At 43.5% G+C, this 24231-nt stretch overlaps 1 protein-coding gene across 2 annotated transcripts in view; it reads right to left on the bottom strand.

Annotated features, from left to right (window-relative positions):
* Window positions 1–24231, bottom strand: part of FAM107A (family with sequence similarity 107 member A) — a 133504-nt gene that overhangs the window by 30012 nt on the left and 79261 nt on the right. Inside the window, exon 2 of one of the 2 annotated variants that reach the window (XM_074198867.1) lies at window positions 19999–20062. In XM_074198867.1, coding sequence (XP_074054968.1) covers window positions 19999–20062 — 64 coding nt within the window. Of the gene's footprint in view, window positions 1–5488; window positions 5722–19998; window positions 20063–24231 lie in introns of those variants that run through there. The other variant, XM_074198868.1, reaches the window with a different exon arrangement.

Genomic DNA, 24231 nt, shown 5'->3' with positions numbered 1-24231 from the left:
GTCAGAAATAAAGTTCTGAATTATAGTAAAATCATCATAACAGCATTCCTTGGGGTAGCAGAGAATTGAAAGTAAAACAAGACCACATCAATTGGAGTGTGACTTAACACTCTATGGTATATGTATGTTAATGGTGTCATAAGAAATGATGACCATAAGGAATTCAGAGAAACCCTGGAAGATTTGCATGTACCGAGTCAGAGTAAGGTAAAGTAGCATTAGAGAAACTCTAACAATTCATATGAAAAGGATATTGAAAAGAATCAAAGTAATGGCAAATCTTGGCCCCAGAGGACAGATGAAGGAACATACTTCTCTCCTTGTCTGATGTAGAGGGTCACAAAGACATAGTCAGGTGTGGATCCTGACTCGGTTGTTTTTGTTTCATTGTTTTCCTTTGCTGTAAAGGAGGGCTTCGATTTGAGGGAATGGAGCTGGGGATATATTTAGAAATGACTATGGTGTGATAAATCTTATTTAGAAAGCTAATGAATAATATATATAATCAAATAATATGGGTCTTGTAACTTGGGAGAAAGGTTGAGGTTAGAGATGGAAATTTAGAGGTTTCTGCATGGAGCAGTGGTTGGAACTGTGAGAGAAGTGGTCATAAAGGAGAGTGTAGATGGAGGACAGATGAACAGAACCAGCCTGAAGAAAAATGCTAAAAGGACAGAAGATGATTACTGGCAGAGACAGACTCAGCAAGATGCCATTCTCTAGAATTGAAAGGGAGGAGAGTAGCAAGGACTGGGCTGTCAATGCTTCAGATGTGGTCGACAGTTCAAGGAAGGAAGAAGCCTATTGATTGGTCACTTGGCCTTTGGCGACCTTTGAGGGAATTTTTTCAATCCAGTGTTGGGGAAGTCAGATTGTGTAGTGAGGAGGAGGTGACTCAAAAAATTGGGTAGTGAAACAGATGAGATGGTGGCTTAGAAAGTGGGGAGAAAAACATAGAAAAGTTTAAGGGAATAGAGTTAATTTTAAATAATGTTTTTGGGGGCAGCTAGGTGGTGCAGTGGATAGAGCACTGGCTCTGGAGTCAGGAGGATGTGAGTTCAAATTCAGCCTCAGACACTTAGTAATTACCTAGCTGTGTGACCTTGGGGAAGCCACTTAACCCCACTGCCTTGCAAAAACCTAAATAAATAAATAAGAGATGTTTTTAAGAGAAATGATACTTGAGCAAGGAAGAAGACCATTGAAGGAGAGATTGAAGCTGCATGGAGGTAGGGAGTGTCATTGAATCATGGTTAACAGGGGGCTTTAAGATGTAGAGTAGTGATTACATAAATCTGTCCATTCCCTCATTGTACAAAAAATGAAACCGAGGTAATGAAGATTATTGACTTGTCCAAGGTCACAAATAAGAATCTGGAGGCAGAAGGGTCTTCAGAGGCCACTGAGTCAAAGTCCCTCATTTATTCCCCATCAGAATAACCCCTGAGGAGGAGGTAGTTCTCCAGACTCTACAGATGCAAATGTATTGAGAGTTAATCAAAGCTTTCCCATACTATTTGGAGATAAGAAGAGCATGGAAGGGCATAGGCAGTATGGAAAAGCCGGAAGGAGCTGCCAGAGTTGGCTGGGTGACAAGTATCAGGGTGTCTGTAGTAGGACCCAGAAGAGGAGAATCACAGAAACTCAGAATTGGAAGGAACCTCATGGGTCACTTAGTGTAACCCACAAGTGGACAAAAATTCTCCTACAATAGGTGGACATCCAGCCTGAAGACCTCCAGTGAGGGCAAACTGAGACCCTCCTGAAGTGGGCCATTGTACTTTTATAGAAAATTCTCAACAATGGGATTTTTATTTTTTATTTTTAGTATCTGTCAGAATTTTGGCACTTTTCAAACTCTATCCATAATATCTTGTTCTGGCTTTGGGACAGCTAGAGAGTTGGGTGTGGAGTCAGGAAAAACTGAGTTCAAATGTGAATTCAGATCAGAGAGGTCCTGGGCAAGTCAGTTAACCTCTCTTGGCCTCAGTTTTCTCATCGGAAAAGTGGAGATAATAATAGTCCTTACCTCCCATGGTTCTTGAAAGTCTCAAATGAGGTAATATTTTTGAATCACTTGGCACAGGGGATGGAACACAGTAGGGGCTTAATGAATGCTTCTTTCTTGTCCTCTGGGGTCAGAGTAAACCTAATTTCCCTTCAGCATGAAAGCTTCTTCTCTTCCCCTCCCATCCCAAATTTCCCTTATTGTTCAGATGATCCCCATCTGTCATGACCTCAAGGTCATTCACTGACCTGGTAGCTCTTCCTGGGTATTCTCCACCTTGCCAAAATTCTTCCTAAAACCTCCAGAACTGAATAGGATCCTGTTCACACGGTGTCAGCAGAGCAGAGACCAAGAGGAAGGTCACCCACCCAGGCCTGGACCCTCCAACCTCTCAATGCAGCCTAATACAGTAGTAGTTTTCTTAGTTGCCAAGTTATATGATCTGTTGACTCAGACCAAGCTTGTAGTCCACTGAAACCCCCCAGATCTTTTTCAGACCTAATGCCCATCTTCAAGGTCTGATAACTTTCTGGGGACAAGAGTCATTTCTCAGTGTTATACTGATTCAAAGTCAGAACAGTTGCAAAAACCAGTGTATCAACTGAAACTAACTGTATATGCAATGGTCCCCTCTCTGGCCACTTGGGACCAAGCTTGGTCCTTATAACTGTCCCCATTACATAGCATTGTCCCAGGACTACATTCTTAGAGTCACTGGACTTCTAACCACAGATGAAAAGCTAGCAGCCTTAACCTCTCTTACACAGTTTGTTACAGTATGGGAGAGAGAGCACAGAATCTTTGAGGTAGATGGGACTTCCAAAAGTCACATACTCTATCCGATGCTAGGAAAAGACTTTCTCCATAGCATCCTTCTTCTGATGACAGGAGGGGAAGAAGAACTGCCCTGACCTGCAGGGAGGGTGGATACTTTTATGAATGCTTGTCTCTCTCCTACAATAAAAACTGAAAGAAAAAAGGAATCTTTCCCACTAAGGGATGAAAAAAGTATGGCTTTAAAAATGGAAAGACTTCAAAGGAAAAACAAACAAACAGAAGAAGAAGGAGCTGAAGAGGGAGACAGATCCCCTGGGAGAGGGAGGGGAAAAGGTGATAGTTATAAGAAAGGGAAAAATGAGCCCCCAATGTGGGGGAGATGGTGACAGACTCTTCCTGAAGAGGGCAGAGTTGAGCCACCTTGAGAGGAGGCAGGATCCTAGGGTGAGAGTCAGATGAGAAGTGACTCAATAAGACTCAGAGGAAAGAAATCGGTGGTGAAGGAACCAAAGGCAACCTTTGTCAAACTGTCGGTCTAGCAGCAAGCCTTTGGACGTGCCTGCTAAGTAACGGGCACAGTCCTGGGCTCTGAGGAGCTGGAGACTGGAATGAAGCCATCGCCACCCTCAAGGAGCATCTGGGGTACCCAGACCCCTGTAGCTAGAATGGACTTGGCAGACTCCCTTCCCATTGCTGGTGATTCATCTGGGGACACACACTACCACAAAAACGTTAGCCAGCATGTTAAGGACCTTGGGGTCCCGGGCAAGAAAATTTAGACCTTAGGGACCTGAGTAGTCTTTGTCAATTAAAATAGGAGTTTTGGAAGAGAAAGATGTGAGGAATGAACAGCTATTTAAGAGTAGCTTGTCTGAAAACAAAGAAAAAGTAATTTTTGGACTAGGGTTTAAAATGTAGGAATGACGCCCTCTTGGCCAGGGATGGAATGTACATAATAAGGGCTAGAAAAATAAATTTGCTCTGAGATTTGCAATGCTAGTAAAAGAAAGGGTCTTTAAACTGGAAAGGGGGAGGGCAGTTAGGTAGTACAGTGGAGAGAGTACTGGTCCTGGAGTCAGGAGGACCTGAGTTCAAATGCAGCCTCAAACACTTGATAGTTACTAGTTGTGTGACCTTGGACAAACCACTTAACCCCACTCCTCACAAAACTAGAAACAAAAAAAAAAGCAAAGCAAAACAAAACAAAACTGGAAAGGGGGAGAATGGAAGGGGAAAACAAGCTTCACATATGTCCAAACTCAGAACCACAGAGCACGGCTACGATAGCAGTAGTAGAGATGCCCAGCAATTCTTCGAAGCCAAAAATGTGAGAAAGAAGTCAGCAATAGAAGCCATGGCCACAGAGGTCCATCCACAAGAGCACAAATAACTGGTTAATGAGCAAGATGAATGAGAGAGCCTAAGGAAAGGAGGCCCTTTGTCTTCATCTTTCGCTTGAGACTTGGAGAAATGCCTAGAATATAACTTTAGAAAGGTTATCTGATTAAAGAATCACAGAAAATGAAAGCATCCCAGCCACTTAATCTAAGCCACACTTGAACAAGGATTCTCTTTATGCAAAGCATCCACACCTCAAGTAGGGAGGAAGAGAGGGAGAGGGAGAGGGAGGATAGTGTGGTGGGGAGAAATCAAGGAAGGTTTCATGGAGAAAGTGCCATTGGAATTGAACTTTAAAGGACACTGAGTCAACCATTCTAGTCCTAACTTTTCCACTAGCAGACCAAGTGATCCTGGATATGTCCCTTCCCTTCCATGAATTTCAGTTGTCAAATGAATTATAAAAGGGAGGGTGACTAGAGAAACAGTGAATTCTCTTCCAGCTTGAACATTCCACAATTTCCAAGTTTTGCCCCCTCCCCTGACCCCATGCATTCTACAGACAAGTGGACATCATCCGTTCAGGCTAACTGCTTGACTGGCCCAGAAGGGGCCCAAAGGCTCTTAGGGAAGCATGGTTTTGGGCCCCAGCACAGGCTTCTGAGTTCATCTGTAGCTATTCTCGGCATGTCCTGGGATGATGGACTCTTGGAGCTGCTGAATCAGACCCACTCCCTCCCATTTTGCTTGGTTTGAAGTTTCCCAAGGCTCCAGAAGCAATCACAAAAAGCCCCGGCTACCCTGGGCTCCAGTGCCCACAGCTGGCAGGGCCCCAAGCGGAAGCCCAGGGTCCCCATCTGCCTCCCTGCCCTTGACCGAGGCACACTGGCTGATTACTCATCAATCAGTTTTTGAGTTAGAAGGAAGCTTGACCCTGAAGGATGATGAGGGCTAGTGAAAACATCTCACTCAAAATAAAACCATCAAAATGGGAGAGAAACAGGGACCATCCTCTCCTTTTACAAATGGCAAGCTATTTCCCCATTAAAATCAAGACTTAGCTGCATTCTAGGACTTGTTTTTGTTTTTTAAAGGAAAGAAATCAAAGAAATACCGCCCCCCTCCACCTTGATAAAGAGAAAGCACAAAACTAACACTCTTAAAACCAGTCATATTAAGAAATCACATGTCTGTAGTGGGGCTGGGATCCCATCTTAGAGCTCTCCAGTCCATTCAGATGCCCAGGGAAATGCCAGTATGGGCTAGGAGAGGTGCCCAGGTGGACACTTGCAAGGGAACCAGCAAACCCATTCTTAGCCCAGCTGGGGAGTTGAGGTGAGGACCCCACACCAAGCTTGCTCTTACCTGATTTGACCAGCATGGCTCGGTAGAACCCTGTTGCCTCGGGGGGCACCCTGATCCCCACATCTCTCTGGGCCATGAGTGCCGGCTGGGCACGGGGGAAGCTAGTTGAATCTCGGAGGCTGCACATGTTGGCAAGTATGCATAGCTTTTTGGCAGGAGCTCTGCTACTGAGCTCTCTCGGTTCTCGTTCTTGTTCTCTCTCTCTCTCTCTCTCTCTCTCTCTCTCTCTCTCTCTCACTTCAGTGAGATCTTTTCAGAGATGGAAAGCAGTCATGTGAGATGGGCAGGCTTAGCACAGCCCCTGCCCTACCCTGCCAGGCGGTACATTTTGATCTACTCTCATAAAACCTTTCCTGGGTGATTTCAGGGGATTAGGTTACTATTGAGAGGGCCAGGCTGCTGGGATCCCAGGGCCAGCTTGGATAAACAGCTACGTTGTTTAACAGTCTTCCTGGAAGGTAGCATCACAGAGGAGGAAACTGAGTCACAGAGGGACCGAAGTTCCAATTACTTAGAATCTGGGTAAGTCACTGGGACGTCGATGAGACTCTGGTGCAATGGATAGAGTGCTGGCCCAGGAGTCAGGAGGATTGAATTCAAATCTGGCTCCAGAGACTATCTGTGTGACCCTGGGCAAGTCACTTAACTTGCCTTCACTCAGCCCTGTTTGCCTCAGTTTCCTCATCTGCAAAAGAAATAGGCAGTGGATAGAGCACTGTTTGAATCCAGCCTTAGACACTTGACTCTTTATTAGCTGTGTGACCTTGGGTAAGTCACTTCACCTTGACTGCCTCACATCCAGGATTATCTCCAGTCGTCCTGATCCCTATCTGGCTTCTGGACCCAGATGGCTCTGGAGGAGACAGTGAGGCTGGGGACTTTGCACAGCCCCAACTCACTCAAATCCAATTCAGGTGCTTGCCATGGTGTCACCTCCCTGTTGTTGTGGTCTTCTCCAAAAATGAAGGACAAAAAAAATTATAAAAGGAACTGGAACATGAAATGACAAACTAGTCCAGTATCTTTGCTAAGAAAACCCCAAATAGGGCCAGGGAGAGTCAGAAATGACTAGGGAGGTAGAGCCAGATTAAAGCCCAGACTCCCTTCTGGGAGTCTTGGGCTCTTTCAAAGTAGTCATCAAATATAATGGAAAGAGTTTGGAGCCTGGGTTCAAATTCTGAATTAGCTGTTTACTACTTGTGTGACCTTGGAGAAGTCTCAGTTTCCCCTCTAGGTTTTTTTCCCCCTCTAGGGTTCCATGATACTGAGATGACTGCAGGCTGAGGAGCAAAGTTAAATAAAAAAAAAAAACATACTGGAGGCCAGGGGAAGAGGTTTAGGTGACTGGAAGGTGGTCAGCAGGGGGCAGCCCTGGTACCTTGGAGGGTTTTCTCCCTCTTTGCTCTAATTTCTTCCAAAGTTGAACATCAATAGATACTGAGCCCCTCCCCTCCCCGCCTCCAAAACTATTCAAAATGAAGATGGATGAGGACCAGTGGGGTGTACCCAGGGGTTCCCATGAAGAGACTCAGTTGTTCAGTCATTTATTCTGCAAATCTACTGACAGCCTACACCCAAGTCTTGGTGAGATACATGGAATATTGATCCCTGCCTTCTTGGAGCCTCTAGCACTGTGGGAGATAATTGCTAATAATTGATAGTATTTCCATAGTGCTATCATGTGTGCATGGCATCTTACCAGTTTCATTTTATCTGTTCCACAATCCTGGACTACTTTTATTATCAGTAAAAACAAAGTTAAATGACTTATTCAGTCATACAGCTAGTTTGTATTACAAGTCGGTTTTGAACCCTGTGCTGCTGGACCACAAGTTGAATGTCCTATAAACTGTGGGTGCAATGGGGAGGGCAGGGAGAAACAAAGTACTATATTAGTTCATAAGATGGAGAGATAGGGTAGCTAGGTGGCTCAGTGGATAGAGTTCCAACCCTGGAGTCAGGAGGACTTGAGTTCAAATCTAGCCTCAGACACTTAATAATAATTACCTAGCTGTGTAGCCTTGGGCAAGCCACTTAACCTTATTGCCTTACTAAAACCAAAAATAAAAAAGATAGAGAGATGAGAGGGATCAGGGTTGATTTGAAAGAAAAGTAGGTCTTAGCTAGGAACTAGATAGATAAAGACCATGTTCATCAGTTCAAATATTGCCTCAGATGCTCACTAGCTTTGTGACCCTGGGCAAGTCATTTCTCTCTTGTTAGCCTCAGTTTCCTCATCTGTAAAGTGAGCTGGAGAAGGCAAACCCCTCCAGGATCTCTGCACAGAAGACCCCAGATGAAGATATGAAGAATCAGATACAGGTAACAACAGAGACAGAAAAACCTGATAGATCATGAGAATCCCAAGAGGAGCAGCAGTTTCATCTTTTGCTTTTCCATCCCCAGGGCATAGCATTGTGAAAGGAAATGGAACCATGATTGCATAAGTTTAGGGATCTCTCAGATGCCAGTGCTGCTGCTAGTCTTAGAGAATTGCCTAGAAGTCTGAGAGGTGAAGAGAATTGCCCAAGGCCACACAGGCAGGATATAGCCGAGGCAGGACCTGGATCCAAGTCTTCCTGACTTCAAGGCCCCATCACACAACAATGTTTCTCATAATGTTTTTTTGGCTGATAAATAAATCGACTAATCCTTACTGGTTGATTGATTGGGACTGGGGTGGCAAAGGAAATTCTAGGCATCAGGATACCAAGAGGAAAGACATAGAGTGGGGAAAGTGTGTGTGTGTGTGTGTGTGTGTTCAGGGAACAGCGTCATCAGCCCATGACACAAGGGAGACCATAGACCAGGCTGGAAAGGATGAGTTCGTATGTGCAGAAATATTTACAGTAATTCCCTGGTAGCAGCAAACTGGAAATACAAAGGGACCTATCACTGGGGGAGGAGTTAAACTGATAGTAATGGATAAATATGATGGAATACAAAGAACAGGAGGAGGGCAGAGAACCAGGAAAAGATATATGTGAATTGATATACAGCAACATAATGTAGAACCAGGAGGACTGGTTTTCCAATTGTATTTTATTTTATTTTTCCAGTTACAAGTTATGCATATCATACCTCACAACTATGTCCTGGTGGGCATTTTCTTTTTTCTTTCTCGATTGGCATTTTATTTTGTTTTTCCAAGAAGCTATAATAGTTTAGCCAAGTCTGATTGCCTTCCAATCTCTGAGTCAGTCACTGGGTATGTTCAGATGATAGGATCACAGACTAGAGAAAGAGAGGGTCTTTAGTATCCATGGAATCCAAACCACTCATTTTATAGATGAGGAAACTGAGGCACAGGCAAGAAAAGTGACTTGATCATCCAAGAAGTAGGATTTGAAATTATGTCCTCTGTGGTATAAGATATAGAGTCAGAGGGTATGAATTCAAATATTACTTTTGTCATTATCTGTGTGACTTTGACCTCTCTCTCTGGACCTCAATTTTCAACATTTTGTAAAATTAGGGTGTCAGTTTAATTGACCTTTATGGTCCCTTCCATTTTTAAAGTTATGATTATATACCAGACCTAGGAAGTATAGAAATTATGGGAAACACTATTAAAGCAGCTGAATCCTGATGAATTTTAATGAACAGCCTTGGTCCTAGAGATCTAATGTAGAGAGGCATTGGTTGAATGATATGGAACATTGGCTAAAATATGGCCACTGGGTATATCAAATTTATCAAATTGTTTAAATTTTTTAGCAATTATCAAATTAAAAAATTATCAAATTGTTTAAATATTTTTCTTCAAGGGAGGATTTCAAGATATAAGGGATATAAGGGAAACGACTAAGATAAAGAGAAAAGACAATAGTAAAACTTTTTTTAAAGAGAGTTTGAAGTCAAAGACCATGCCAAAGACCCTATTCTTTATTAAATGGGTAATGGAGGAGGGGAATGAAGTTTGTGGAAAATTAGACAAGACCTCATTCAGAAGGTGGTTCCTGAATTGATGAGTTTGGAGGGAAATCAGAAATCTCAAGACCTGAAAAAGGAGAGCACTCCAGGCATAGGCCTGGAGATGGGAGATCACATGTAAATAATAGCAAGGAAGTGAGTTTTTCTGGATTGTGGATTATGTGCAGTCCTCAACTATTCTACTTTCCTTCTCAATTTTATTTATTTATTTTTTCAAGACTTTTTCAAGGGTTAAGTGACTTATCCAAGGCAAGTATTTAGCATCTGAAGTCAAATTTGAACCCAGGTCCTCCTGATTCCAGGGCTGTTGCTCTATCCACTGCCTAGCTGCCCCTCCTCCTCAACTTTAAAAGAAGAAATGAACCAACAAGCTATGCCACAGATGTAGATGCCACAGAACCCAAGTATTGATAAGTCCACTCAGTTCTCTGCCCATCTTTGGTGGAAGCTTTGTGGGAGCCTGGCACCTTTTGGGCCCCCTTCCCCCCATTCTAGGAAGACCACCTCATTTGAATCATCCACTTGAGAAAAGCATAACTGGGAGAAATCTGCCAGATTCATGAGCTCTGATGCATTCTAAAACAAACAGACTGGGGGGAGTTTCTGCAGCACTGTTGAAGGGAGATGGGGCTCCAAGAAGGTGAGCTCTGCCCCCTCCCCATCTGTATCCAATACTAGTGCCCTTCTCATCAACCTGTTTAACCTGTGGAGGTTCTCTAGTCAAGTCTGGTTATTTCTTCATTGAATATAATTAATACATGGTTTTTAAGGCTCCTTTGAGCTTTAAATCTATGATCCTCTACCTGGGCAAGTCATTCAATTAATTATTGCATCTATTGCTTCACTCCCATCCTCATTCATTTCTTGAGTGTTCTTGGTTAAGTCACAGCTCCCTCGGCCTCCGTTTTATTATTGGTAAAATGCAGGGAGTGATGCTGATAATCTCTAAACTCTTTTATCTCTTTGGACCTCAGTTTCCTCATCTTCAAAATGGAGGGGAGGTGGAATCGATGGCCTTTAGGGTCCCTTCTAGTGCAAAACCTATGACTTATGGCTGTAAGTTAGGAAGAGGGGGTTTAAAGTGATTTTTCCAGCCTTACCAAGAAAGGTGAGGCTTCTGGACAGCCCAAGAAGATGAAAGAGCAAATTTTCTGTTCCCCTTGGGCCAGAGTTCAGACACTTATTAAGAAACCTCTAGATACCTAGGCCCTCAGAGTGATTCAAAAGGAAATAAGCCCAGACTTCTTCCTCTGAGTTGTTTATAATTCAAAGGCAAGAAGTATTGACCAAAGACTGTTGAAATCTCAGAGAAGGGAGAGAGGTCTCTGGAGGAGGGAAATAACATTCAAACCAACCAGACCTTGAAGGAAGGCAAGAGAGCCTGGGCCAAGGGAAGGACAGGAGTGAGGACTCCTTGCCTTCTCTGACCATCTGTTAGAGAATGGGGACAATCATGATCCTGTTTACCTTGCAGTTGGTGAAGAGAAAAGCACATGGCAGAATTTAAAGTCCTCCCTAAGGATGAGCTATGGTTTACAGGAGGGAATAATGCAGGACCCATTTCGGATGGGGTACTGAACCTGGATCCTGGATCCTGGTAGACAAGGTTCAGAGCCCATCACTGCCATGAACCAGCTAAGTGACCACAAGCAGTTCACTCACCGCTCCAGTTTCACCTCCCTCAGTCTGTTTGCTCCATTATAAACAGTTGTTAAGCACACAGGGCGATTCATGAAAAAAGGAACATTTAAAAAATTATTTATTTAAGGCAATGAGTTAAGTGACTTGTCCAAGGTCACACAGCTAGGGAATGTATGAGGTCAAACTCAGATTCTCTTGACTCCAGGGATGATGCTCTATCTACCGTACCACCCAGCTGCCCCAGAAGTGAACACTTGATATTTGTCACCCATTAGCTAGGGGTTGTATGGACGAAAAGTAAAAACCAATTTGTAAAGGAAGCAAGTAGGGGGTGCATTGGATAGTCAGGAAGGATGAGTTCAAATCCAGCCTCAGACACTTGACACTAGCTGTGTGACCTTGGGCAAGTTATTGCCTTGCATTCAGGGCCATCTGCAGTCATCCTGATTCATAACTGGCCATTGGACCCAGATGATTCTGGAGGGGAAAGTGAGGCTGGTGCCCCCTCACTCAAATCCAGTTCTTGTGCTTGTCACAGCATCACTTCCCTGATGTCATGGTTTTCTTCAAGAATGAAGGACAAAAGTTATCAGAGTTTAGAAAAATGTAAGGGGGAACTCTGTAATTTGGAACCTTGATTCTAGGACCGGTGCTTTATCCACTGCACCACCCAGCTACCCTTGAACAATACATTTCTGAAAGGGGTTAAGCCTCTTTGAATCATCCAGTGTCTGGAGAATGGATCTCAGTGGGGAGGTTTGTATAAAATGTTTTGTTATCCAGTAACAAATGTTGGTGGTTGTCATTCAAGGAATGCTAAATCCAGAATATTCTGTCAGTAAGCAGTTAGAGATTACTATGGAGATGGGGGAGCTTCTTCTGCCAAATGTTGGAAAAGTTGGTCAAACAGCTTGAACAGCTGTTACCTGAATCTCCCGGCAGCCCTTGACCTCCCACTAGCCTTGTCTGCTTCATTTTGTCTTCCCCACCAGAGCTGTCTGACCTGAGTGGGCACACTGCCTGGCTAGCTCCGCTGTCTGGCTGCCAGCTGCCAGCCCTTGTGGGGTGGAGCGTTGCCTTGATGTAAAGAGATACAAGGTTCTGGCATTTTAAAAATATACTTAGATGTGGACATGTTTAGCTGCACAACCCTGGACAAGTCACTTAACTTCTCAGCCTCCTCAGTGGTTAAAATGGAGATAATAATGGCACTTGCATCACAAGCCTATTGTGAAGATCAAAGAGATGACATAGATACCTTTGCAAGCTTCCTTTCTTTCACCTTCCCTCCTCCCCTCTTTCTTTTTCTCTTTCCCCTCCTTCCTTCCTCTCTTTCTTTTTCCTCTCCTCTTTCCCTTCCTTCTTTCATTCTTCTTTCTTTTTCTTCCTTTCTTCCTTCTTTCCTTCCTCTCTTTTTCTGTTTTCTCTTTCGCTTCCTTCCTTCCTTCCTTCCTTCCTTCCTTCCTTCCTTCCTTCCTTCCTTCCTTCCTTCCTTCCTCCCTCCCTCCCTCCCTTCCCCTTCTTTCCTTCCTTCCTCCCTCCCTTCCCCCTTTCTTCCCTCTTCCTTCCTTCCTTCCTTCCGTCCTTCCTTCCTTCCTTCCTTCCTTCCTTCCTTCCTTCCTTCCTTCCTCCCTTCCTCCCTTCCTCCCTTCCTCCCTTCCTCCCTCAGTAGCCCCATTGCCCAGCCCAATTCTTGGCCCATAGAAAGCACTGGATAAATGTTTGTTGAAGGACAGACTGGGTGACATCTGGATAAAAAACAAAGTTATTCGGCTCCCAGATTTCAGATTCAGTACAACGTAAGCCCAGAGGAAGTTCCTTGGGGACAGGCACGGTCTCATCTCTTGGATCTGCGTGCCCTGGTCCTAGAGCAGGGTCTGGCCCTTGGGAGGCAGTTCATGACTTCTGCTTGCACTGGACTGTTGATGCCTCAGGGAAGGAGGAGCAGCTATTTCCCAGGTTGTCCCCTCCTCTCTCAATTTTAGCACTGAGAGAGGCTGCAGGGTATTCATGAAGCTGATGCTACAGCAGCTGGGGAGAGCCAAGAAGCCTTCTTCCCAACTCTTCTGGCCATGCACCTGGGGAGGCTCCTTCTCAAGAACAAGGTCCCTATCTATTTCAAACAACAATTCAACATTTATTAAGCACCTTTGGTGTACCTGTTAGAATGTGAGCTCCTTGAGGGCAGGCTCTATCTTTCTTCTTGAATTTGTATTTCCTACAACTTAGCAGCGTCTGTCACATAATTAGCTTTAATAAGTGCCTGTGGACAAATACTAGACTTTTTAGGGATACAAAGCCAAAATGGCCCTTGTCCTCAGGAGCAGCTATTCTCCTGGGTCAACCACATAACACAGCATGGGCCACACAGCCATCTGTGTCTCAGGGTCTTTGTTCTTTAGAGGAGACCAGATCCTGCAGGTCCTTCCAGTTTTGGTCTCAAGACTAACTTGGACCATTTTAGGGTTCTTCAGAGACCTTGAGCATACCCACCCACCCAGATGACTTCAATAGCACATTTTATTCCCTGACAAAGTCTGGAAAACATTCAGGCCAAGGGGAGCTACTTAAGAAATCTTTTCATATTTCAGGAAGGCTCCATTTCTCCAGTGCATTCTTGAATGGGTGGTAGTCTCAGCATCTTAATTAGCTGCTTGTAAATCTAAACTCCGGCCTCCGTGTTTTGGATCTGCCAAAATGGAACTGCCAAAATTGATATCACTAAAGCATGGACCTGTCCCTGTCAGAACTCTGCTCAGAAAGCATCAGTGGTTCCCTACTACTTTCAGGATACAATTTGTTTGACATTTAAATTAACCTCTCTTTATTACCTATCTTCCTCCACATTGCTCCCTATAAGGGAACACATGCCAGTCAAAGTGGCCTATAGAATGCTTCTTGTCAAGATGTCCCATCTTCTACTTCCTTGCCTGGCATCCTGCTTCACTTCACAGGGTTGTTAGAACAACATCTATGTCTGTGTCTGTGTCTGTGTCTATGTCTATGTCTATGTCTATGTCTATGTCTATGTCTATGTCTATGTCTATGTCTATGTCTATGTCTATGTCTATGTGTCTATGTCCGTGTCTGTGTCCGTGTCCGTGTCCATGTCCGTGTCCGTGTCCGTGTCAGTGTCTGTGTCCGTGGCTGTGTCTGTGTCTATGTCTATGGCTGTGTCTGTGTCTGTGTCTGTCTATCCTCTCTCTCTCTCTCTCTCTCTCTCTCTCTCTCTCTCTCTCTCTGGCTCAGTCTTTGTCTCTGTCTCTCTATCTCTGTCTCTATCTCTATCATCTCTCTCTCTCATCTAATCTCTATCTATATATAGACATATATAGATATATATCCAGAAGGGACCTTACAGTCATGCAGCCCAGTCCCTTCATTGAACTGGTGAGAAAACTGAGGCCCAGAGAGCCATGTGACTTACCTAAGGTCACACAGGTAAGTAAGTGGCAGAGGCAGGTCTTGATTTCAGATCCTTTGACTTTAACTTGAGCCTTCTATCTACTGTCCCAACTCCCTGCCTTTAAAGAATTTACTTCTGGGGGAGACAATAACTAAATATATGTGTGTATATGTATCTATATATAGATACATATGAACATACATCTATACACACAATGAAGGTAGAGTAATTTTGGTGAGACAAATTTGACAAATTTGGGGGTCATGCGAACATGGGAAGACTTCATTTCTTTGGATTTTGCCCAAGAAGTGAAGATGGCCACATTCTACCCCCCCACAGAAAAGACAAATAGTCATCAGTCTGATGAGTCCTACTGGATCCCCTCTCTATTATTTTTGAAAATCAATTATATTGGTATCTTTTGTTTTGATATTGCCTACATTTTGCCACTTCCCTTCCCTATTGCCCCTCCAGAGAACCATTTCTTATAACAAAGAATCTTTTAGGTTTTTTTTTTTTAGTTTTTTTTTTTGCAAGGCAAATGGGGTTAAGTGGCTTGCCCAAGGTCACACAGCTAGGTCATTATTAAGTGTTTGAGACTGGATTTGAACCCAGGTCCTCCTGACCCCAGGGTTGGTGCTCTATCCATTGTGCCATCTAGCCGCCCCAACAAAGAATCTTTTAAAAGAAAATGAAGAGTTAAAAAAAAAAAAAAACCTTCAGCAAAGTGGATCAATACAGCTAAAAAAATATGCCAATCTATTCAAGTCTCCTCCCTGATAGGCCCTGCCCTTCTTTCCCCCACCTTTGCAAAGTTGGGGTTGGGTGACTTCACTAAGGGTGCAAAATGACAACAAACTTGAGCCCAAAGGAGAGAAAGGAGAAGGACCCCACTCAATACACCACAGTTTTTCACTTTCCCCTCTTTCAGTCTTCACGGCTTCATGGAAATCTGGCTCCCCAGGACAGGCTGTGCGCCTTGCTGCCCTCCAGGACTGAGCGTTCTTCCTCTTTCCTCCCCAGAGGAGAAGCCCAAGGCAGTTTCCTTGTTCCTTACAGGTGCTTCCAAACCCTCCCCTGCCTCCATCACCCCCAAATCTCTGTGCTTTGGGGGCTTTCCATCCATCTTTACCATGTGCTCCGAATCTTTACTGAGGTGGGAAGGTGTCACAGCGGATAGAGAACTGGACTGGGAGGCCAGAAGACCCAAGTTCCAATCCTGCCTCAGATACTTATTGCTGTGTGGTCTCCAGTAAACCACTTAAACTCTGCCTTAGTTTTTTCAGCTTCAAAATTGGCATAATAATAGCAAATACCTGCTGGAGTTATTGTGGGGAAAAATGAGATCCCATGTATAAAGTTGTTTGTAAATCTTTAAAATGTTTTTAAAATGTGGATTGTTACATAATCGTCATTATCCTCCTCACCAGATGGTGATGAGGTTGATGATACCTTGAGAACACAGCAGACTGAATATCCTCCTGGTCAGGAATATGGGGGTTCAAATCTCTTTCTCCCCCTTCTCCTTCTTGCTTTTCTTTTCTGTTATCCTTTAGGTTATGCTCTCTCAAGCCTCAAAAATCATAACTACCATTTATATGGATTATATATGTACAGACATATTATATACATCCCTCCCTCACTCAGAGCTAATTCACCTGTATACCATGGCATTTCCTCCCTGAAGTTATAGTCCTCCTCGAGAAGGAAAGACAAGCAGTAACAACAGTGTACTAAGTTTATTTTTGTTAGTCATTTTAAGGTTTGCAGAACACTTTAATTTTATTTACTCTTCACTACTTCTCTTGAATGTAGGTACCATGTTGGTACTTGGTTTATGATCCTTCACCTCTGGGGTCACATCCTCCGTCTCACCATCCTCCACAATTGTGCCCCTCCCCAATCCTGCCCTCTGAAATGTCTATCTCTGCTAACAAGGGACTCTCTTTCTACCTCTCCCTTTGCCCCGTCCCACAACTCTTCATCTTCACCATGACATGGTGCAGGTACCTCCTTCCCCAGAATATCTCCCCTCCCCAATCCTTCATTATAATTACCAAATGACTTTGTAATTACTCTTATATATTTCCTATTTGCATATATATATATATATATATATACATATAATCCCCTCCACCCAATGGAATATATGCTCTTTGAGACAAAGGATTATTTAATTTTAGTTTTTCTGAATTTAATTTTAGTTTTTTTAGTATCTGACACAGTGCCCTGATTGAGGTTAGTCACGTAATTGCTGATTATTGAATTGAACTGAATACAGGATTCCTTCATATGGAGGGATGAATATGAAGACCTGAATTTGAATCCTACCTCAGAAACTTACTAGCTGTGTGACCTACAGCTCTAGGCTTCTCATTTTCCTCAATAGTAAAATGAAGGGGGTTAGACTCAGTAGCCTCTAAGACCCTTCCCTGGACTAGATCTTGTGACCTTTCCAGTTCTCAATCTGGAAGAGAGAATGACTGAACATGCACATCAACTCTGTTGATTCCTCTCTTTGGGGCGGCTAGGTGGCGCAGTGGGTAGAGCACCGGCCCTGGAGTCAGGAGGACCTGAGTTCAGACACTTAATAATGACCTAGCTGTGTGGCCTTGGGCAAGTCACTTAACCCCATTGGCTTGCAAAAACCTAAAATAAAAAAGATCCTTCTCTTTCCCACCTTCTAAATAAGAAATGATGTTTCCTGGAGATTTCAGTCTGTGGTCCCATGATCCCAAGAATTCAAAGAAATACTGGAAAATTCACCTGGGGCTGAGTTTTTCACATGAAGAAGAAAAAGAAAGCCAAAAGAATAATATAACAAAATTCAGGCAAGAGTTAAAAAAATGAAAGTAGCTGCTTCTTCTACAGTTGGGGCTCTTGACAGTCTTTCTCTAATAAACAGCCTAGTTTGGCTCAGCTTCCCAGGAAGAAGATGGGAGATGGAGTGGCAAATGGAAAGAGCATAGACGTACCCTTGGGAATTGCCAAGAGACTTATTAGGAAATGCTAATTAGGAACAGAGTCCACCAGCCCAGGTTCTGGATGAGGGAATAGAATTTATAAAAACCTGACTCCTTCATTCTAAGTGAGTTAGAGTGAAAATGGGGACCAGGTTAAACAGGACTGCTTCTTTTGGGAAGAGATTTTTGTTGGTTAGGTGGGTTCTTAAGACCCCGTCATTGCCCAGAACCATCCAGACCCTAGTGTGAAGACTGAGAATCCTGGTCATGGGAGGGATGGAGGAAGGGCTGGGAGGTAGAGAGGAGGAAAGGACATGCCCTTCCGAAGTGAAAGACTTCCTGTATTTTCAGAGCAGGGCCGTGGATTATGAAAGCTTAGCAAGCTCCCTTCCCATAGTTTACACCAGGAGTGATTTGGCAAGTTAGGTTCTTAGAAAAATGCAGATTGCTTTTAAGCTCTCTGACCTTGAAAATTCATGATGGAGAGGTGACTGGGGAGCAACAAAAGCCATCTCAGGGAGAAGGTGGATCTGAGTCAGGCATTGCTGGGCCTTGGAAATATCAATGTCTTAGCAAGTAGAAAGAGAAAAGACAAACAAAGAAGGTGCCCCTTCCAGGGAAAGCACAAAGGATTGATTGTTAAGAGTCCCTTGGAGGAAATGGGCTGACTGTCAAGGTAGCTGGGGCTTGCCCTTCTCTGTCCTACAATGATACGAACAGCCAAGCTGGCACCAGATTGTACTGGTACTGGAGGACTGGTTGTTAAATTTTCAGCATGGAGGACTGGTTGTTAAATTTTCAGTCTGAGTATTTATTTGCATCTTGGACCACACACCAGAACTTGATATATTCCTTAAGAAAGGGGAATATGTTAATAATACAAATTTAAGTTAAAAAGGTCATGTGCCCATTTTTTATACTAGAGATCTGGTTGTTAAACATTTACCAGCATGCCCCCGCATCTAACTGTTGGATAGGATAACCGTGTCTAAGACATTAAATCTTTTTTGAGGACCAATGTGTAGTCACATGCGCTAATACTTCAAGTTTGGTTATAAGTAGAAGAGAGGCCAGAAAGTTACAAGAGAAATCAAAAAGGGATGAAAAACAGAACAAGATCATGGGACCCTGGACTCAGAACAGGAAGGGGCCATAGCACACAACCTTCTCATTTTACAGAGGAAAAAACTGAGGCTCACATAAGGGAAGAGACTCGCCTTGGAGCTCACAAGTAGTAAGGGGCAGAGCCAGGATCTGAATCTAGATTTTCTTTCTACTATATCACAAATAGTTCTTCATGAACCGCAAGGCAAGTGTGAGACTGGAAAACCAGGAGGAAAAGAGAATGCAAAGATCTTGTCCCACCAACCTGCTTATGGACAGTGAAGCCCTCAGACCATGGGAATAGAGAGCTGAGAGGCTGGTAGTAAAGGGAAAGCTGTCAGGAGCTAGCCAAGAGTTTGGACGTCTGTGGGAGAAGCACCAGGAAAGACATTGAATTTTACCTGAAATAGAGGATTACAGAGGCAATAGCAGAGGGATGAAGAACCAGCAGTAGAGAGACCAAGAGGAAAAAGAAACTGGATTCACTTTAGAGATCCAGGATCATCTTAAACTGGTCCAAAACACTTTTAATGAGAGAGAGAGAGAGAGAGAGAGAGAGAGAGAGAGAGAGAGAGAGAGAGAGATGGAGATGGAGATGGAGATGGAGATGGAGATGGAGATGGAGATGGAGATGGAGATGGAGATGGAGATGGAGATGGAGATGGAGATGGAGATGGAGATGGAGATGGAGATGGAGTGAGACAGACAAAAAGAAAGAGAGACAGAGTGAGAGAGAGAGAAAGAGACAGAAAGAGACTGAGATAGTGTCAGAGAGATAGAGGCAGAGACTGAGGGAGGCAGCCTGGTACAGAGGAGGGAGTGCTGTTTGTGAAGCCAGGTTGTCCTCACTTCTGATCCTACAAAGGGATGGGTATGTTCCTTCATTCCTTGAGACTCTAGGCCACCATCTAAGATCACAAACTGTCAGGCAGGTGCTGCCTTGCATCAGCAGAGAGACTTTCCCTGGTTGGGATTTCCTTTAACCTATAAAACTTGGTACCTATTCCTATTAAAAGGGGGGAATTTTTTTTTAAAGTAAAGCAATGGGGTTAAGTGACTTGCCCAAGGTCACAAGTCAAGTAAGTATTTAGTGTCTGAAACTGAATTTGAATTCAGGTTCCCCTGACTCCAGGGCCAGTGCTCTATCCACTGCACCACCTAGCTGCCCCCAAAGGAGGAAATTTTTGTATGCATTTGTTAAATTACATTATATTATAATAGTTAGAAAATGTGAGTAAACTCTCCAACTTAACCTTCCCATCTCCGAATCTGAAGTGGAAAAACAGCTAGGCTTTTGGTGAAGTAGAGAGCCACGAGGATCTCAAACCTGGTCCCTCTTAGCAGGTTATGGCCTCTGCTAGGGGCGCCTTCCAAAGGATCTGACCTCTGAGCTGGGCAGAACAAGGTCACCCTTCTAGGTTTGCTGCCCTGGGTAACTCTAGACAGGTTGGGTTCTGACTTACCTGAGCCATTCATACTATGTTTCCCATTTTCATTGTGAAACCTGGTCTGAGGAGAATATTCTTTCTGCAAAAACAGAGAAAGAAAAGTAAAATAGAGAAACTGTTCATGGTTTGTATAAACACATTGTGTGTGTGTGTGTGTGTGTGTGTGTGTGTGTGTGTGTGTGTGTGTGTGTGTGCGTGCCTGGGTGCTACAGATAACTCTGACCTGTTTGGGAGAAATCTGAGGGGAGACTTGCAGGTTTTTCTTAAATCCTACAAACCCTGACTAATTCTTCCACTATAAAAATTTGCATCCAGAGATGGCTCTTTGGGAAGGAGAGGAGAAAGGGCTACTTTGGGAAATGAAGGTGATGCCAAGACAAAAAATAGTAATTAAAATTATTTTTTAAAAAGTAATAAGGTTGTACCCAGAGAATTATAGGGTGATAGATTCCAAGTTCAAAGGGATCTCAGAGCATATGTAGAACAGCCCACTCATGTTACAGTGGAGGAAATTGTAGCTGGGGAAGTTGGTCCAAATTACTTGGCCAAGGTCATACGATAGTTGCCCTACTCCTTGGAGAACAAGGGAATCCTGTCGTGAACCTCTCCCCGCCCTTTTCAGGTCCCTCAAATGTCACTGCTCCATCACAGTAGGCTTTACACATTGCTTTATTTGGACAGGTAGGTCACTGGTGAGAGCCACCTGCTCCCCTAGTGCTTCTGTGAGACTCGAGGGCTCAGAAGTGGAAAGATTTTAAGAGAACCAATAGGAGCAAGATGTTTCTAGCTAGGGATATTTGCCTGGCTGTTGTATTCTCTGCTCTTTACTGGAGAATGGCTCATTTCATCCCTCTAGAAGAGATGAGGGATGTATTGCCCTTCCTTCAGAGGAGGGAGGTTATGGATATGGAGAGCGGCATAGACCCTAAGATAGTTTCTATATTGGTTGTTTTTGCATGTTTTCCTTTGTTATAAGAGAAGGCTCCCTGGGTTAAAGAAATGAATGACACAAAAATAGCAGTAATATATAAACAAAAGGAATCAGAGAAAGTTTTGTTTTGTTTTTGTTTTAAGAATGTAAGGTACATAAGGGCAGGGATTGTTTGATATCCATATCTATGTCTATATGTCTGTCTATGTCTATGATTCTATGATGTCTATGTCTGTCTATGCCCATGCCTATGCCTTCTGTCTATGTCTATGTCTGTCTGTCTATGTCTATGTCTGTTTGTCTGTCTATGCCTATGCCTATGTCTATGTCTGTCTGTCTATGTCTATGTCTGTTTGTCTGTCTATGCCTAAGTCTATGTCTGTGTCTGTTTGTCTGTCTATGCCTATTCCTATGTCTATGTCTGTCTGTCTATGCCTATTCCTATGTCTATGTCTGTCTGTCTATGCCTATGTCTTTGTCTATATTTGTCTACGTCAAAGTCTATGTCTATGTCTGTCTATGCTTATGCCTATGTATAAGTCTATATCTCTCCTTCTCTTTCTTTCTCCTCTTCTTCCCTCTCACTCCCTTCTCCCTAGTCTTTATCATTTGAGCCTAAAAGCATGCCCTGCATTCAATAGGGCCTTTATACATGCTTGGTGAATAAAAGAAGGTGAAAGAGACAGTAGAAACAGAAGCTAGAAAGATAGACCTTTGTCCCCTTCTCTGTAGAGTCTCTTCCTACTCCCAAGTATTATTTTGCAATTTCCAAATGACCCTGGAAAAGCCTTCTTACTTAGTTATAAAATGGACTAGAAGGCTTCCTTTCCATTAAAAATTTTGATCACTAACTATACCAGTGGTAAGAAGTCCCTTAAAGCAAATATGGATGCCATAGAGCATTTCTGGTTTTGAAAGGAAAGACAGCGTATGGTAGACTTATATCCAGAAAATGGAAGAAAGTATCTACTTTCATAGCCACAGAGCTTATACATAGATACCTTAGTTAGAAGTTATCTAACCCATCTCCCTCAACTTATAGATCAGGTAAACTGAGACCCGGAGAGATCAAGTGAAGAATGAATAAATGCTGGTCAGGATTTGAATCCAGGTCCTCTGACTCCAGAGGTGGTGCTCAGGACTCTTTGTGAGTTCAAATCCAGCTTCAGATATTTATTAGCTGTGTGACCCTGGGCAAGTCACTTAACCCTTTTTTGCCTCAACTCATCAAATGTGAAATAAGGGGAGAAGGAAGAGAAGGCTATGACTGACAACAACTGAATAGCACCTTCTGAAACAAAGCCAGCACTCCTTCCATTACACCATATATTTGTCCATAAAGGTCTTAAATGACACTGGAAGAGGATATGAGGTTGATAACTTGATGCGACTCTTCCTCACTTGAATCCAATTGATAAATGAGTCAAAAATATCATTTGCAATGCCATTGGTTTTCTCTGAAAATGGACTAACAACAGCCACAGCCCCAAGGGTCTAAACTCATGATGTAGTGTGGGTCAAGCAGTCAGACACACTTACTCCATTTTCAGAAACCCATTAACTATTGCTTTTATTTTAGTTCTCCTTCACTCTTGCCCAAGGTCACACAGCTAGGTAATCATTAAGTGTCTGAGGCTGGATTTCAACTCAGGTCTTCCTGACTCTAAGGCTGGTGCTCTATCCACTGCTGCCTCTGTCCTTCACTCTTGACATCAGGGAGGTGATGCCATGACTTGCAAATGAATTTGGATTTAAGTGAGGGAGGGCTGTGCAAAGTCACCAGGCTCACTATTACTTGGGAGTCATCTGGGTTCAGTGACTAGATGTGGTTTAGGACAGATATGCTAAGTGACAGAAGGGAGACATCACTGCTCTCTGCATTAGAATTATAATTCAACAATTTCATAGCTGACGACTATCAGAGCTTGGGCACAAAGAAATGACTTGTGTGTTCTTGCCAACTCTTCCATGCATAAGAGAATTCATGAAAAATAAGACTTGATTTCTATTTGGCAAAGCTCCAGAAATGAAGGTTGTCATTTCCCCTTAAATATAAGGCTCTTAGGAGAGAGGGAAAAAAGAAGTATCTCTGAAGCCTGGAGATATGATGGCTGCTTCAGTGTATATGGCGGTTTTGCTTGGTAGCAGTCAAGGTTCGTGCTCCCTTGAGATGTTCTGGGCTGGATGAAGGGTGTTCCTAGAAACCTAGGATCTGGTTCTCAGCTTGGGAGGTTCAGTTAGGCATTAAACATTTATTACACACCTACTCTGTGTAAAACATGGTGCTAAGCACTAAGGATATACAGGCAAAAAACCAAAGCAAAACAAAACTGCAGCCCCTGCCCTCAAGGAGCTTATCTTCTATCCGGGGAGACAATGGGTCACTGACTAGGAGCATCTATAATATTCACAGTCTGGACAGGAGGAAGTCTCAGAGGGAAGTGGGAGCAGGGATAGAAGAGGATAGAAGAAAGGTGTCAATCTAAGAATGGGCTCCTACAGAAACTGAGTCCTGAGGGAAATCAATGAGGGGGAAGAACATTCCTAGGAAAACCCAGAAAAGGGGACCTCCAGTGTAAAGGCATGGAGATGCAACATGATGGTACATGTGTAGGGGACAGCAGAGGCCAGTGTCTCTGGATCATAGAGTTGAGGGAGAGGAATAAAGAGCAGGAAGACTGGAAAAGTGAGAAGGAGAGAGGTTGCAAAAGACTTTGAAAGCTAAACAAAGGAGTATATTTGGTCCTGTAATAAGGAACTACTGGGGGGCTCCTTACTGAATGGGGGAATGGCAGGGTCTGAGCTGTGCTTTTGGAAACTCCCTTTGGCAGCTGAATAGAGGTTGGACTGGAAAAGAGAGAGACTACTAATAACTTTTGAAAACCTCTAGCCAAGGCATGGACAGCTAGGGGACTCAGTGGAAGGGCTCTGGGCTTGGAATCAGCAGAACCTGAGTTAAAATCTATTTACTAGCTATGTGACCCTGGATGAGTCACTTTACCCTGTTTGTCTCAATTTCCTCACCTGTAAAATGAGTTAGAGAAGGAAATAACAAACCACTTGAGCATCTTTGCCAAGAAAACCCCAAATGGGGCTATGAAGAATCAGATATGAATGAAAGATGATTGAACAACAAATAGGTAAGGCTCAGGAACTCAGATCTCTCAATCAACCCTGAGGAGATCAAACTCTAAAGAATTGATTCCCATTAACTCACAGAACAAGAGACCCCCTATATAAAGAAGAACATTAGCTTATCAATGGGACTTCTTTCTGGCAAAGGAACAGATAGGTATATGGGCACACTTCCCTCATGG

The sequence above is a fragment of the Macrotis lagotis genome, chromosome 8 (genome assembly GCF_037893015.1).
Source record: "Macrotis lagotis isolate mMagLag1 chromosome 8, bilby.v1.9.chrom.fasta, whole genome shotgun sequence".
NCBI classification, from domain to species: domain Eukaryota; kingdom Metazoa; phylum Chordata; class Mammalia; order Peramelemorphia; family Peramelidae; genus Macrotis; species Macrotis lagotis.
Note: the sequence above shows the minus strand (reverse complement) of the source record. Positions and strands in the feature narration are given on the sequence as shown.